The sequence below is a fragment of the Battus philenor genome, unplaced genomic scaffold (genome assembly GCF_028537555.1).
Source record: "Battus philenor isolate CCGP_79_NKW_IND1 unplaced genomic scaffold, ilBatPhil1.0.hap1 SCAF_19, whole genome shotgun sequence".
Lineage (NCBI taxonomy): Eukaryota > Metazoa > Arthropoda > Insecta > Lepidoptera > Papilionidae > Battus > Battus philenor.
In genome coordinates, this window is record NW_027181681.1 from 6618710 (window position 1) to 6636732 (window position 18023).

General features: G+C 33.9%; 1 protein-coding gene across 2 annotated transcripts in view; it reads left to right on the top strand.

Annotated features, from left to right (window-relative positions):
• The first annotated feature begins 436 nt into the window (after positions 1 to 436).
• Positions 437 to 18023, top strand: part of Fs (Follistatin) — a 30336-nt gene continuing 12749 nt past the window's right edge. For both annotated transcript variants that reach the window (XM_068764166.1, XM_068764167.1), the window contains exons 1-3: positions 437 to 644; positions 13156 to 13347; positions 15558 to 15767. In XM_068764166.1, coding sequence (XP_068620267.1) covers positions 587 to 644; positions 13156 to 13347; positions 15558 to 15767 — 460 coding nt within the window. In that variant the 5' untranslated portion in view covers positions 437 to 586. The remainder of the gene's footprint in view (positions 645 to 13155; positions 13348 to 15557; positions 15768 to 18023) is intronic.

Consider the following 18023-nt stretch of genomic DNA (forward strand, 5'->3'; position numbering starts at 1 on the left):
AAGCTTGACCCTAGTAATTGTAAATCTTTTATTCATACAAACATGGATATATATACATGTACATATATATAAATATAAATATGTGTGTATAAATATATATAAAAATATAAACATATACATATATATTCCTGTATATATATGTAAAAATATGCAATTAAAAATAAAAATAAAATTAATAAAATCATGTCGTTGTCGGTGTGTGATATTTTTTACTTTGTGAATTTTAGATATGAGGTAGTGGTGTGATGTTGTAGTAGTGATGAGTAGTGGAGGAGGTGAGTGATGAGTAGGGCGCGTTGCATTCCGCGGAGGCGGAAGGCCGCGGGAGGCGCGTGTCGCGGTCGTCGACACGGGCAGCACGCGCTGCACCGACACTTGCAGCGTGGGCGCGCTGGGCTCAGTCCGCGCCAGCACGCCGGCGGGGCAGGACCGATGGTGAGGGGCGGCGGCGCGCTGCCGAGCCGGTCTCTGTGTGCAGTCACCTGTTGCAGGCGGTGCGCGCACGTGCCGCGGCGTCGCGCTTCCCGCGCGCGGCACAGTGGCGCGGCAGCGGGCGGCCGTGCCGGCATGCGACGCTAGCACGAGCATGCGGCTGCCCTTACTGCCGCTCCTCGTGCTGCCCCTCGTCCTCCGCCCGGCCGCAGGTCAGTCGTTACCTTTTTATTGTTATCAACTATCCAAAACGTCTCCCTTTATATAAACTTTTCATATGTTCAATTTAACCATATATGTGAAGTTACTATTTTTGACATAAATATTTTTGTATATTTATTATTTACGAAAGCAGCAATATAAGTGTTTTTTTTAAATAATATTTTATATAACAATACAAAATGTTTTAGAAAATATTGAGGATACATAACTCCTGATAATAATTAATAAATAGTTAATGAAAGAATGATAATTACCCAATTGATTTTTAAATTATTTCAAGGCAAATACGTAAATAGATTAATTGTAGGTTTCAATTATTTTTTTTTATCTAACGAATATTGTGACAGCCTGTCATTGAAGTTAAAATGATGAATTTGTTGTTATAATTTTTAGTAGCCTGTATTATTGTGAATTTTGTTAGCAATCCATAACAAAAAAAATTTAATAACTAATTTTATTTTAGACGCAATTAACTTTTAAATCATAAAGTTAAAACTTCATGTTATCGTGTTCGCATTCGCAACAAGCGACGAATATGTTATAAGTGCTATAATTTAACTGTGATAAGACGCCGATTGATGCACACGCTATCACTGAGTAAACAATTATTTTATGTGTATATATGTTTTCACTTAATAAATAATATCTAACAATCTAATATTTTTTCAAGTCTGATTATGTCCAATAAACGATATTTGTTTGCTTATATTCATAAGTTTGCTTATTAATTGAAATTGATATTATCCATAAAATATTAAAAGGTTTTAAGATATTAAATTTTTTTTATTTTGTAAAAAATTGAGAGCATCGCTGTTTATAGACACTATTCACCAAAACCAAAAACTCATTGTTTGAGGTACATATATTTTAATAATTTATTGTGGCACGCAATTAAAAAGATCTATTGATTGATTATTGTTATGAAAATAACATTTTAGTTGTAACTAATGTTTTATTAAAAGATGTATAAAAAATTGTTAACATACTACGTGTTTGTGTCACTTTCAATGAAATATTGTATCATATATTTTTAAATAATTTATATAAAATAATATATTTATTATATAGATGATATATATTATAAGATAGACTATGGTCGCAATTTTTTTCAGAACGCGACTTTCTTGTAACTAGGACTCTACTTTTCAAGAAACGAAAGCGAACAAAATCGACCAATTAAATCTAAAAATGTTATTATTCTTATTAAAACAACAAACATAATTTTGTAACGATGAAGCCGATATTTATTCGCTCAAAAAGGCTTTGCTAAGCATTTTAGAAACATAAAAACATCAATATAATATACATTTTAACATAAATTTAGTCTCATTGGTGCCAATTTTAGCCATATACTACTGCCAGGTTCGGCAAATTTATTTTATTACTAAGAACCTGCAAAGTAACAAGCTAGTTACTTTTTAAACCCCTGTTTTACAATTTTTTCGTGATATATGAATCTTTAATTTCTTATGTTGTTGTCTGTTATTACATTACGTCTTATTCATGTTATTTGTTAATGTATATTTATAACGATTTATATATTGAAAATCGTTATTATATTATATATTTTTTTAAAACCATTGACAAAGTGTCTAAATACCAATAAACTATTTCTTTGTTTATTTTCATTCACTGCAGATGCAAATAAAAACCAACAGTCATCATCTTGAGACGAAAGATGATATGATTTATTATCATTAATTAAATAGGAATATATGAACAGTTTTCGTTCATCAAAGCGTTTATATGTAACTCAATAAGTATCATGAGATCATTCTTTATGCTCTTAAATCTTAAATAAAATTAACAATGGCTTACATGAAACAATAAGAAACTGATCATTGTAAATAAAATTTTAATTGATTTAATTATTACTCAGCCAGAGCCATGGTATTACAACAATGTACTAACGAGCCAGTGGAGGCGAAAAAATTAATTATTTTTCATAATAGACATAGACAATTAAAAGAATGTATAAAATAACTCTTAGGCTAGATTTTAAAACGATAAGAATCCATGAGGAATTTTGATTAACTCTTTAATTATACATTTATTAAAAAATATATTTAATACGAACAGAAATACCTTTGAATCATTTGTATTGTAGATCTTCGAAATACTTTTGTTACAAAAAAAGAAAACCAGCAAAAAGTCGACAAAAGTTATTGTTATATTTTATTAATATAAATACTACTGTACACAAACAATGTAATTTTTAAGTATTAAAATTTACAAAATCCTAATTACGCTATAATACCATACATAATGCTATAACACTATGTTAAATTCTAAATGTAATATCTTTATAATTTAGTTCAGCAGTGCTGCTCACATTGTTCGTAATGTAGATCTAAGATGAATTAGACATTAAAAAAATCAATATTGCATAACGTTTCTACGAAAGCAACGGATTTATCCAGTCACTCTATGATTCTTGCTTAATTAAGAAAATGATTAAATCAACGTAAGGTTTAAAAATTAAACCAGGTTCTTTTAACGTTAACCTTAACTTTTGTTATTCAATTTCTTATTTTTAAATGTTTAATATGATAATCATCATAATTATTTCAGCGATAGGAATACGATTTTACACAGTTATTGTAATAAAAAAAACACCGGCTTTGTTTATTTTTCATAACGATTGTATTCCACTAGTTAAAATAAGCTGGATTAAGCTTAAGAGTTAAACACCTACAAGTTTTCATTTAATAACCACTAACTTGAATAAAATATGTCTGTCTGGAAAACATCCGCTGTGGGACTAGAGCGTCCCTATTAACTACATATATCAATTACATATCTACATGTACAAAGCGTTTTAACAGAGGTACGTTGTGCTTCACGTTTTTTTACGTATACGTGTAATCTTCTTTTTTAATAATCTTTTGCTTCACTTATAAAAGTAATATAATTATTAAACTGCATTTAAAAGTTATCAATACTCGACTTTTGTAATAACTGGTACATGATTCAGCCTCCATCAATTTAAAAATGTAGGCGGATTACGATTTTGTTATAACATCGAATAATAATTTTGTGAATAAAATTTGCTCCGGTCTTGCTATTTAAAATACAATAAATTGAAGGGCCTATATGGGAGCCGTAATGATTATATATAGTAATAATAACACAAATTTTGTGTTCGTATTTTATAGTTCTGTATAAAGTTTGCTTATAAGCGCAAGAATGCGTTACGCGTAAAGTTAAACATGCTGTACCTGAGAACAAACACTTTGTTCTTAGATACTGTCAAGAAGTAAATAATGAAATGTTTAAAAATGTTAGCGTGCCTTTTGTTCCCGAAACATGTTTGATAAATTCATATAAAAAGCTTATTTTCAATTCAATTCCCTGTAACCGTTTGTGTGGCAATGGATATATAGTTATTTTAAAAACGCATTTGCATGTGTAAATAAACATTAAAAAGCTGCGTCTGCTAACCAAGGCAATCCGGCGCAGTAGTGATGATTCGCAAGAAACCACGTATCAGAACAACCACGCTGCACCTGCGGGCTGGTGACGGGCATGTCAGGCTATTTATCGATATCGATAATTCAGCATAGAATAATAAAATAAACAAGGTGTTATAGGCGTCATTTTTTCTTATTTAAACAGTTTACTATAATCGGTCTAAATATAAATTAAGCAAGGGTATCTCATAACTATTCGCACTTAGAACGAAGCGATGATTTGCTGTGATTGTAAGTACCAAGACATTCATGTTTTGGTATTTGAAATGCGTTGTTTAGTGGTCTCCGATATGTTTATTACGTCGTCGCTAACGGGTTTATTACTTTGGAATGAGCGCGACCGTCTGCATGCCAAACGGCGATTCCTGGTGATCGCCCCTTTGAATTATGCGCACAGGCCACAGGCACGCTTACGCGTCTGCATTCAATCGCCTCGCGAGATTTATTAGTGTCCTGCATCACATTCTAATATTTTGCCAAAATAAGCAATACTTTTTAAATTTCATTAATACCTTTAACCATGAGGCTGATATATATTTTCTATATCAGTTATAGCATTTTCTATTACGTGTCGAGAGATATTTATCGACATTTGTTAAACTTGACGCGTCACTAATACGCTTGCACTGCCGGGTTGTGGCCGCCGATCTGTCCACTGTTGCATGAATTGAAAATTTTTTGTTCTTTAATATCGTCATGAGGTTGAACTATGTAACAGAATTAAACTAGTTTCAAGTACTGATTAACGTTTTATGTCATAAAGCATGAAATAAATGTTTAAAGTGCATAAGATTTCAATTGGGTATACATAATTGTATTTTTGTTATAAAAATGCATTAACATCAAGGGATGTTGATGTTAATGTATTTTAACAATGAATGTATTTTATTGTAAATAACTGATCGAGAAAAAAAATCTGTATATCTAGACTCTATTCTATCTATGAACAATGTCAGTCATTATAAGCGCATTATATATGATTACGCAAAGCCGCAGTTGATGGCGACAAAAGTTATGTAGTTTTTATATGCAAAATAATTTTATCTCATTTACAGCAGACAAGAAATTGTATAATGACGATCTTCCCACACACTTTACACTCGGTGAACACTGGCATACTTTTTGATGATGATTACGAGTCTACAAGAACGCATGTAAGGCTTTTGCACGAGACACAGACAAATATTATGTATTGAATATGTGTACTTTATAAAAAGAGTAACTGAGATCGATCAGCAACAATTTTCTATAAATGACAATTATGTCAAATACTACATTTTGTATCAGGATATGATGAAATATCCACTTGAGTGTATACACATATCCAATAAAAAATTCTACGTAGTGTTTGATATCTATTAAGAAAACTTTCCCAAAACTTACTGTTTTACAAAAAAATATATTTCTTACATTTCATAAATTCTTTTATTATGTGAAATGCTTTATTTTGTATCTCATGCACTGTAGACAACAATGCATGAGTTTATTGGAATCAATCATCTACACTAACCTCTCGACAAACAGTCGTGTTACGTCGAAGTTGATAACAATGCGCGCGAAGGAGAGAAAATGTGAACAAAATGGTTACTAAATGTAGGCCGCAATTGCTTCAGGGCGTTTGCTTGTCTGAGTGATTAGGACTGGCTTCGAGTCGTGGATGTTAAATTCAAATGCCGCATTGTTTCATGACAAATTGAACAATGAGATACGGCTTGTCTGACATTACTTTAGTGAAATCTGGGCACAGGAACACGTACACTTATGTCTGATCTTGAATATTACTGTAAATTAAGAATTTTAAGTATTATTACTCCAATAGTTATGATTTTTTTTTAATACAAGGATGTTTTAATCCGTGATTCATACATACATTTTCACACCGATAATTCTAGGTTAAAAAGTCGTTTTCGTAAATGTCGCCTTGAAATGTAATTGAAATAAATAATAATTAAATCTTTAAGTGTTTTGTTTCAAAATAAACCTTGTTGTGCAGATATATCATAACGTATTTGATGCACGGCCACATGTACTATTAAATATAACGTTTAGTGCTAAGGAAATTGTTGGCAAACATTCTCAATTCTCAATCTCAATCTCTCTCTCAATGAATTGAGACCGTTCGTCATTTTGGGATTTACATAAGTCATCTTTCTATCTATTAAGGTGTAAAGAGAATTTATTTTACTTAACTCAAACATGTTGTTATCTAAGATACATAGCAATGAAAATATTTTATGACCTTCGAAAGCTCAAAATTATTTTAATTAGTGGCATGGCAACACGCACGGGTTACAGCTTAGTTAGTTTATAATAAAATAATCTAACATTTGAAACTAGCAAACATATTATACAACACAGTAGCACAAAAAGCTAACAATTAATTGTGAGACGCGTAACCTGCGGCACGTTTAATAATACCTTTTATTACTTGTGGAAAATTTGTTCAATAATTTATATATGAGATTTAAAAAAATCAGGCATTTATTAAACACTCAGGGTAAAGAGAGGTGAAGTTATTCAGCTACCCGCAGACTCATTTCAATAATCATTCGGCTAGACGGAGGGTTATCGCATTATGCAAAATATACTTCTGCTCCAGACACCTGCTTAAATCAGTCCTTTAGTGCCCCAGAACCCAAATCTAGGTCGGCCGAAGGCTGCCAGACAATCACAATTTTAAATTAGGGGCCCTACCTTTCGTCTTGAGACGGTTAAAGCATATTATTATAACATCTCTTCGCGACAGTACCACTGATTTGTATAAGGAATATTGTACTATACAAAGAAGACATTTCCTTAAGGGGCTGGTCGGTAACTTAGTTTATCAATATATAAAGATTAGAAATATAAAAGTAAATATATAAATTGCTGACAAAAGCAACATTTTTTAACAGAAATTACACGTATTGTTTGTTCGTTATATAAATATTTTATTATTGTACTTGGTCTTGACTATGACAATAGTGTTAATTACAATTTATCTTTCTAAGTAAAAAATAACTAATGATAATTTCTCATAATCCAATTATAATTGATTATGAAATTGTTTAAACACGGCATTTTTAATGAATTTCTAACGAAATTGTTGGCTTCTGTAAATTTGATACAAATGGCTCTAATACTGTGATACAAATTAGAATGTGCTCATGTTAGTTTACGAAAACATATTCATAAAAGAACAGAGATATACATACAATCTTATAATTAAAAACATATACTATTACGTTGTATTATTTTATGAATATTTTATTTAATAACTGCGTCGAAATAATTCCTACTCACAAAAGTTAAACGCTATTCGCAGTTTAAAAGAAAAAAAAACAATTTCAGATTGATAAACAATAATTCATTATAAAAAAGCTTTACTATTGCTATTTATACTATACCTAAATAATAGTAATAGTAGTAATTAACTGGCAAGTTGAGATAATTCTGATACGGCATTTTCTATTTTGATTAAACTCAAACGTTTGACGGCATTTGTTTAAAAAAAAACACATATGTGTAGTATGCAAAAAGGGTTGTTTTTATTATGTACCTTGCAATTTAAGCCAAAATATATAAGAAAAAAGATGGAAAATAGAAATAACTGAATTAATTAGGCGTCCTCGAGTTATGCGGTTAAGCAACATTTGGCGATTTATATCTATTTATATAGATTTGTCTTTATATGAAGAAAACGGTGCCTATGTATTTGCATAATGTGTTGATGTCTGTTCTAGCGCCATTCATCTAGTCACAAATATCGATGATAGTAGTTGAGACGAATTAAGTGGCTCGCCGATCTATTTATGGCTCTACTAGATCTGTGACGACTTGTTTGTTTCTCGGTTGCTTCGAATACACACGCTAATTCACTGTACACTTGAATAACAGAGCGAGTCGTTTACATCGCAAATGAAACTGTTCGAACTTTACGGACACGTTTTGTTTATTACGCCACTAATATTCTGCAAATATGGCAATTGTTAGGAAGATTAATTTCGTTTTGTTATGTAGTTGCGCTTCAAAATTTAACCGTGTCATCGCGATTATCAGTCTGCTGTTAGTAATATGCAGCTGTTAAATATGTGCATATGATTATTGAATAAGCGTATAGTTACAGTAAATTCTCTTTGACTGTATTGTTTTAGGAACGTCATGTCTCTGTTTATTCTGCGCTTTTCTGACCGTTGAAATTTGCAAATCCTAAAAAAAAAACCAATCAATTTTAAGGGTTTGTTAAATAAAAACCGAACGAATGTTGCTACATTAAAATGGCATAAAATTTGTAAGTTATATTACCGCAGTGTTAGAAAGAAAAATAGATAATTGGTACTACCATTTTCACTACAAGGTTTTTCTCGTATAGATGGTTACTTTAGTCGACCTGAAAAGAGAAATTCAGTGTCATTTTAGTTAAGATACGGGACGCTTATTTATTTATGTTCATATACTTACTTATTTTTAATGTTTATGAAACTTTTCATTACTAAGAGATTGACTACAAGGTTTACACGCAATAAGCTCGGTTTTTGGATTCTACAATAGTTTATTGCGAGAAACTTAATGAATTGTGTATTTGTTTGCGGATTTCTATCTAAAAATACTGATGATGACAAGTAAAGTAAATGATAAAATACCTCGCGCGAAGGTTCTCGGGACAGTATAATAAAACTCGGAAATACATGTAATATCGTGATGCTGTTTGTATAGTATATAATTGTGCAATCTCACTACTCAAATTTGCTTCTTTTAAGATATAGCAGAGTGCATAGACTTTAACAAAAAAAAAGAAATAATTGCTTTTTACTATGTTTTTATCAATGGCCATGGCAATCTTTTTGTAACAAATAACTGATCTGTTCTCTTTTATAAAACAAGAGAGTACATTACCATTGAAATTAAGAATAAAAAATATGACCTGACTACAACGAATCATACAATTTTGAATTAGGTGTCTGTTTCCTTCATTTTTACATAAGTTGATAATAGTAAAACCTGGTCATAAATAACTGATGAAATCAAGAATCAATTTCCTTAAGCTGTGTCATCATCTTGCATGTAAATAATGAATTTTCATTAGCATTTACATGAATATTATAAACAAGCTAAAAATATTTTACATTACAGTAGTAACGTTTTTTTTTAAATTGTTATTTATTTATCCTTGTGCGTTATGTGTTTTTTATATATATGTATAGTATTTTTAACGAACTATGAATTATTCAATCCTTTTTGACTTGTTGAAGTTTAAGATCTTCGTGAATTTTCTGTGCGTGTCTATTATAGCTCAATGGTTTGCAGTTCTGTAAGAAATAGCTAATGCAATTTTTTATTTATTGCTTGTCAAATGTTAAAATATGCCCATAATGGTTAAGTACTTTTAGATTTTTAAAATAAGATTAAGATGGGAATATTTGTTGGACGTAGTTTTAGTGAACCCGGATAATGTCGCCTTTTATAAATTCGAAGTAAAATAACAAGGTAACATGCACCTTTTTAAAAAATTACAAGGATTTAAATATTTTTATAGTTTCATTTTAATCCTTTCGAACGCATTTATTACCAAAGTTTTAGTTTACAACCTACTAACGAAGCTGACAATTGTTTATGCAAGTCTTGGTTGTTTCCATGTAAAAAGGTGAAGATAATACTAGCGCAGGCTTAAAAAAAACCGTGTATCACTTGAAAAATGATCTCTTTATGAATAAAAATGTGATATTTCATAATAAGAATATAAGTACGGATAGAGAAGTGCAGCCGATTTTGTTAAGCCGTGTTCACGTCTTGTACAATTTTCTTGTTCTATAGTGCGTAGGTAAATAATATGCGGGGCTTGGCAAAGCGAATGTTTCTAGAGCCGGACTCGCGTACGCTCCAAAAAAGTGGCGCCTAAACTGATAGATCCGACGGCCTCCGACAGTAATTATTTATAAAGATAAGATACACGTCGCGGCCGGCCGCGAGTCAACGGCCGCCCGCTGCCGCGCCGCAGAAATCATTATTCAGTTTCATTTGCATTTTTACTGCCGATTACCAATACGAGCACTTATAAATACGGTTCGCTTACGCTGGCATTGCCATTGTCCCTTTTTTCTTCGATAAAAATAAAGGTTAGCTGAAAATGGTTAAGGGAATGACTTAATCAAGTTTAGAAACGTTTTTAAATCATATATAAATACTTGTGGCACGTTGGCGTGGTACCATTAAAAATGTCACGGAAACTTGTTTTATGCCGCCGGTCTTTGGCAGTAGGTATATCACAGAACGTAAAAGACGATAACAAAACAATGTTTCGTAGTAGCAAATCCTTATTCACTCGACGTGTTTTGGAAGCCGAATCCCAGGTAGGAGGACGGGTCGAGCGACAAATGTTGATTTGTAAGTCAATGTGTCGAAAGCACATGGCGATAATAAAAGGAGTGCGCGTGTAGCCAACGATCGGATATCCTTGTAGGGCTGTGGTCGAGCCGGTCGGCGGGCGGCGGCCGCGGGATAGTGTCTGCGGAGCGTCTAGCGCGTCTCGTGACTCACCTCGGATCGGAATCCAACCGAATACGGCTCTCGATCCACCCGTTTACAAGCATCTGCTTTTAATATCGCCCGTCAAATAAGACTTTCTTATTTTAACATGATCGGACGCTCAGTGCCGACCGGCGGATGAGAAATATTTTAAAATATAAATTGCTGATTCTTTTATTAACATGAGTAGATGAGAATAAAATGCAATAATTAAATATTGATTGTAATAAACGAAAAATTATTGATTATTTCTGTAAACTTACTTTTTACAATTTATTTTGATACAACATGTTAGCATGTTTACCCAGGTTGGGTGTCAAAATAAAACGTTATTCGTTATAGCACTTTGTTGGTTTATTTTTTTGTATTGAAACAGGTTTTATTTTATTGCATCGAATGTCGTCATGCGAGGCGTAAAGCCGGTAGCGTATTTATTAGTTTTATTTATTAATCGAAATCGTCACATCCGGGATGGCTCGATCGCTGATGCAATTTTTTGCAGAGGTCACACCGCCCACACATATATTCCTTTGGTGTTTGATCGAACCGTTACCCTACTACTACAAAGGAGGAAAATAAGTCAACGTTATTACCAGCTTTAACTATTTTAATAAACTTTAGCCCATTATTTTATATTTTTCACTTCCATCCTCAAGATTATTTCGTGGATTGCAACAATAGATCCAAGTTTCATCACTTTTGATAATGTCAAACACAGCAATTGAGGCACCACATTCAAATTTCAATGCAGCCACGTATGAACGAACCACTTTGAAATAGTAGAATGAGAACTTCATCACTAGTTAAAGCCTGTCGTGAGTCTGTTCCTAACAAAACTGCATTGAAAGTCGTAAAAAATTATACTATGAAAATTTCACGTTGCAAATTCATAATATCGCTGAAGGATTTTTATATTTTGCCGTCTATTTTGTAAATACTTATTTTAAAATATGAAGGTATTTATTTTTATTTTTGAACTAGTTTTATAAACTTTTTGTACTACCACTTTACTTCATCGTAATAAATTAAAAACATTAAAAGAGGTTTAGATTACCATTGGACGCAAAACGCGTCCAGCCACAAAAACAAGTTCGTTTATATATGTGTCAGTGGAAGAGAAATTACAGCTGATTTTAGCACGATGAACGCCATGTGAAAAATCGAGTATTTCCATATAGGCCATGCGACTTACTGGTGAGACATCTTACTGAACCATTTAAGCCATGGGAGTCAACCGTGAGCCGCGTATAAAGTTTATCAGAAACGTTTCAAACAAAACGCATATAGATGCGAGCTGCGTGACCTTGCTGCCTAACTGGATGGTATGGTTTTCAAATCTAATTAAAGCACATAGGTTTATTAAACGCTTGCAGTGATATATTTTCTGCTATATCGCTAAAACCAGACGGTAAAAGTCGCTATTTTTAATTTTATATATAAATTTAGACTAAATATCAGTTAATAAAAATAACTCATTTCCTGTTTTTTCATTGGCGCGAATGTACGTTTACCGATGGGCTAAAGCATACCTTTATTCATTTATTTATATTATTTACAACGTAGGATTATTATTTATTAAATGATCACTTATGTACGTAATGAGAAGAATGCCAGAAATGCCCAATTTAATAGTAAGTAAATGAAAACTTTTCTGTATATCCTTCAACTTAAAGCTACTGGGGTCCCAAAGGTCTGATCAGAGAACAGCTCATAACAAACTCCGACAGATTTTCCTTTATTTCTTGTGTAACCTTTATGTACAACTCTATTTTTCTTGCATATATTAATTTCCTTATCTTCATATACCTGATTGTCATATACACGGTGCCTGGTGGCAGATTTATGTTTTTAAGTACGATTATTTCAAAAAGTAATTAACAGCGATAGGGTTGGAATCACCGACTGAGCGCATTTCTCAGTCACGATGTCGCTGTGGTCTAGTGAGCATTGCGCGTTTGTCTTTGAGATATTTTTTCAAGAACAATGATTCTTGCTTAACTGACAATGTGATTTACATTTCGGTATTCAACGATTAAGCCGAGTGTAAATTTAATTCGTCCCTGGTTCAGGGAATCCGCGCTAATGTATCAGCTATGAACACCCCTAGACCAGAGCCCAGTTGATCTCCAAGGACTCCTGAAAACATTAAACATGATGAAAGCAGTCTACGTGAAAATAAATTCGATACAGAATAGAGCATACTCACTGGGACATTTAGCCGAGTTACTATTAAAAAAGTTAAATCTGTATTTCTTTTCAATAATTTAATGTATGTTTGTATAAAACTGTGCCTAAAATGAAATATTACATTTTTAATTAAATTTAAGAACATAAATCTGCTACCAGACACCCTGTATATATCGACTAGATACCGTCATAATATTTTTTTCGTTAAGTTTTTGCCTAAGAGAGTCTCGTTAATACTTTGAATATGTTTTTTTAATATTTGGACAGTTCAATAAGACTCATATCATTTAGTTCTAAGCTAGTGAGTGATATTTTAATGAAATGTGTATTTTTTCATCAGCCGGGATTTGTTGGTCGGGGATGGAGCGCGGTGGCCGCTGCAGCTCGGTGGCGGCGCTGCGCGTAGGCCGCGCGGAATGTTGCGCAGGCGCAGCGCGCTCGCCAGCCGCCTGGAGCCCGCGCGACCTTGACAGCGGCGAGATATTTTTCTACAAGGCCCTCTCTGGTGGCGTGCCTTGTACTGCCTGCGATGGTAAGACACTCTTTAAAATCATTGGGCCAATAATATGCTTGTTTAATATATAATGTAACACGTAGTATTACACGGGACGCAAACCCCCGATCATACTGCTGAGTTTCTTCCATTACTTCTCCCAGCGCTAGTGCTTTCCGAAATTGCAGCTTTGGTATTAACCAGGCAGTAGCATCTGGCCATATGGTGGTTCAGCCTTTTGAGGCGCCCTTGCGACAGAATGCCTAAGCAGATATTATCAACAAGTGACCGCCGTGAAAGCCGAGAAAGGTCCTAGAGCCGCCTAAGCGATCTGGAACTCGGTAATCCCTCGATCCGGGGACTCCTACTAAGGCTCCCCAGGGAGTATTCGAGCTTTGTTAGCTTGAAGGCAAGCGCTCTCAGTGGCCTGCGCCTTTGCCTCTGCACAATCTGAAAACGCAACTTGGGCAGCAGTGTAAGACAGGTAAAAACAGTCGTGGGTATAAATGGCAATTCGCCGACGGCACAAAATCAATTGTGAGATGTGAGTTGTCCCAAGACATTGTTACGCTGTCAGGCGTATATGAAAAAACGTTTGTAATAGTATTGTGTTGAAAGTGTGTTGTTATAAAGAAAATTGTATAATACTGGTGATCGGTTAAACTAATATTGCAGGCTAATTGATTTCTTATAGTAGTAAATTTCTTGTTGAAACGCAGAAACAATATATTTACATGTGTATTCATATGTTTTCTTCTGATACTATAAACTGCATAAGACGGGACTGTTACATGACTGCGTGCATTGCTAAAATTGGAACGACGGCGCAATGTCCGATAGGCTTGCATAAGTTGACTCAGTAATGAAGTGTCTCGTCTGTTCATTCATACATCATCATTCATGCATTCATTCACGTCGTCGCTATTCATAAGAGACTTGCAGTCGCAGTCGCCGTAGCCGTCGTCTACCTACTACTCATACATATAAAATACATACTGTCAAACTATAATGTGATTCTTTGTGTCACAATTGTTAAAGTTTATTTAATTATAATACTATCCTTTTTGAATTAAGTTTAAATGGGTTACATTTTTCGAAAGATTACAATGAAATAGTTAATAATAATAATTAAAGTTTCTGTTTCTATGACCTGATTATCCAAAATAATCGTATTACTATTGCTATTCCACTGTACTTCAACAAAAAAGGTTAGAAGGGAATTTAGGGAACAGGCACTTCGGAAGCAGAAATTATATAGTTGTGTGTAAACGCCATAATTTTATTTCAAATAGTTTGTTATATAATAGGATTACTTAGTCCTATTAACAATAGGTAAACGCGGCGTGAGTAGACCTCCCATTGGATGGATAGTTTTACGGTTGAAATTAAGAAGAAAACAGTACTATTCATGTCTATACACGATAAATAAATTCGTTTGATTTTAACCAGGAAAATTTTTAATAGCAACGTTTGATACTATTAATAAGAAACCTAAATTTATAGCGCCGGTCCAACTTTTTTTGCGTCCATCTATGTTTCCTGATGCCTCACAGATTTCGCTTCTAGTAAAAGCGTAGTAGTAGTTCTAGTAGAAACAATTTCATTATTATGTTCAATTTATATTCATCACCGGATTTTCTTAAAATACAAAGAAACAAACTATATTGTTAATTTTTTATGTATAGTAACTTCAGAGTAGTGTTAATATCTTTCCTAAGTAAAGAAAATAGGTTTTATAATAAAAAGATAAGTTAGATTATATAAAGCTAAGAGTATTTCAAGCGGTAATACGTATTTGGCCAATGCCAGTGCGCCAAGCGTTACATTTTCGTTCCTTGCGTAGCGTAAATATTTGTCCGGCTTTAATTTATTTCTCTTTGTCTTAAGATGCAGTAAAAGTAATACTTTTAAAGAAAAAGTGCGATACTAGCTTTGCCGACATCACGAATATAATTTTGTTGATTTAACACACTTTCAATATAACATAATATCGATAGAATTACAAACAATCTTTTTGTATTTAGCTGAAAGCTTTACGTAGGGGGGTCAGTCTAGTCATTTCACGGAGCGGCTGTAAGAAGTGGCTCAAGCCGAGCCGGCAGCATTCAAGCTCCGCTACTAGGCGTTTTGCCGTCCCAAATCCGAGGACCAAAAAAGTTACTTTTGATTCGTTTATCCTCAATAATCACCTCATATCAACGGTCATGTGTTATTATGTATGTGCCGTACAATAGTAAATGTGTGAACAGAATCGTGTGCGGGCGTGTCGTGTGGCGGCGGGCGACGCTGCGCGGTGCGAGGCGGGCGCGCGCGCTGCGTGTGCGCCGCAGCGTGCCGGCGCGCCGGGCCCGTCTGCGGTACCGATGGCCGCACCTACCGGTCCCTGTGTCGCTTACGACGTCGAGCCTGCAGGCGCCCCGCCAAACACCTCGCTCTCGACTACCCGGGACCTTGCCAGGGTAAATAAATACCACCCATTAAATCATTAAAATTTAAAGAAAAGCTTCTTATACTGTAGCCTTCATAAAATTTGTAACTTTTTTGTGGAAAAATGTGTACAATTCAAAAAAGTTCATTAAATAAAAACTTTTGAAAAAAACCATATTACATAGTAAAGATTGAATGTTAATAGAGCTTGAATGAATTAATCTAACTACTGTATTACTCATGTTTCAAAAGTAACCACAAAAAAAGCCCGTTTGAGTTTCTTGTCAACTCTTAGATTAGAACGGATTTGGAACCGTCGTAGTTTTAAATACAAAAATGGCAATGCGGAGTTCAATGTGATTTTATTTTTTTTTCAAATTGGAATCTTCTGGCATTCTTCTCATGACGTACACAAGGAGGTTACACAAAGTGATCCTTTGTGGATAATAATATGCAAATAAAATGATAAATCAAATAAAATTAGGAGAGCTTTGCTCGGGGTTTCGGTGCATGATCAAATTAGAAATGAGGAGATTCGTAGGAAAATAAAAATCGTATAGCTTGAAGAATTGCTTATCCAAAGTGGCATCGGGCGAAGTTACTTAGCTCGGCAACCGACGATCGAAATGTTCTCGAGCGGCGACCACGACCCGCTGGACACGGCGTGGGGAGGCAATGTTGCTGGGTAGACTAACGGCGTTTATAAAATGATAATGATAAGGCCTATATCACTAAGTGGATGTGAAAATTATAATGCAGTTCGAAATTGATAAGGATCGTTGGAAGTCGCTGGAGAAACCTATGCTTTGCAGTAAGCGTATAGTGAATGAATGATGAATTACAATTCGCGTGTAATAAATTCTCAAATGAATTTATGTCTTCAGTTACCGGCATGTAATCTCGCGGTATATTATTTTAATTTTGCGGAGTACCAATGTAGTTGTAAAAGCCACATAGGTTGACAGCATTTACTTCATGTTAAACGAATATTTATAATAAATTATTTGTTGTATGCTTTACAACGCCCCCATGAGCCTCGTTTACTACTTCATCCATAAAATTGAGAAATCTATAATTTTTATTAATTTAGATGTGCATTCTGAATTACATATATAAATGCAGTAATTTTCTGTAGATAAAATAAAATAAAAACTTGAGCTTAACAGAGTTTTACTTTAAGACTTAATGTTAATTTTATGTTGTTCCGCTGCAAAAGTGTTTCTTCGCGAAATCTTGCCCACTTATCTGTGCTTCCTAAAATTTCTACGCGGTGCAGATTCTTAGAAGCAAAGTTTAGATAAATTATGACTGTGCCTCAAGTTAAAATTATTTGAAAGCAAACGATCGCCGACGTACTTGTTCACGGTAACCAACCGGACTATTAATTATTGTGTTGTAGTACTTGGTAATGGTTTTCCCACCAATCGGCCGTTAGCAACAGTGCTGGCATCTGTGGTTCTGACCATTTCTGAAACAATTGCGTTTTAACTATACAAAGCGGTACTAATACAACATTTGATAATTCATTGATAAAATCTTACATCGATTTTAGTAATAATATTATATCGAGGTATTGTTGGACATGTAAATAATATTTGCATCACATTTAGCTAACGGATCCGAGATTTGTGAGCCTTAAGATCGAAGAAGTTGTACCAGCCCTCCAAGACTGCATCTGTTACATCAAGGTCAAACCGAAACCAAGAAAATCTGCGTCATATCTCCGTGATTGTTCAAGAGTAGACCGTGCCATGAGGCGTGCGTTCGTTGTGTAGGCGGGTGTGTTGTGGTGAACGAATATTGCGGCGACCTCGGGCAAGCGGCGTGAGTGCACAATGGCATCATTGGCGCGGTAACGCACCCGCTCGGCCTAATTCGAGCCGCCGCCGTCGGAACTCGCATCGGCTTTTGACTATGAACGCACGCGATTTATGCGTAATGTATATCCTAAATCCAAGATTGCAGCATACATTATCTTAAAAAAATGAGACTCGTTCAAATATACTACGAAATATTTAAGTATAAAGTTATTAAAAATAAAAATTAAAAAATAATCAAAAATAATCTTATGTTACAAAACAAAACAAAATTAGAAAATAACACTTTGCTAAAATTATTTAGTTACGACCTGATACTATTTCATAAGAGGTTTTTAAATTTTGGTAAAGAATTACTGAAAAAGTAAATATTAGATGAGATGTCTTGTGAGGTCATAATACTCTTACGTTACGATACTTATAAGTTTATTATAGTGAAGAAAGGAAATTTAAAAATTTTGCGTAAATTAT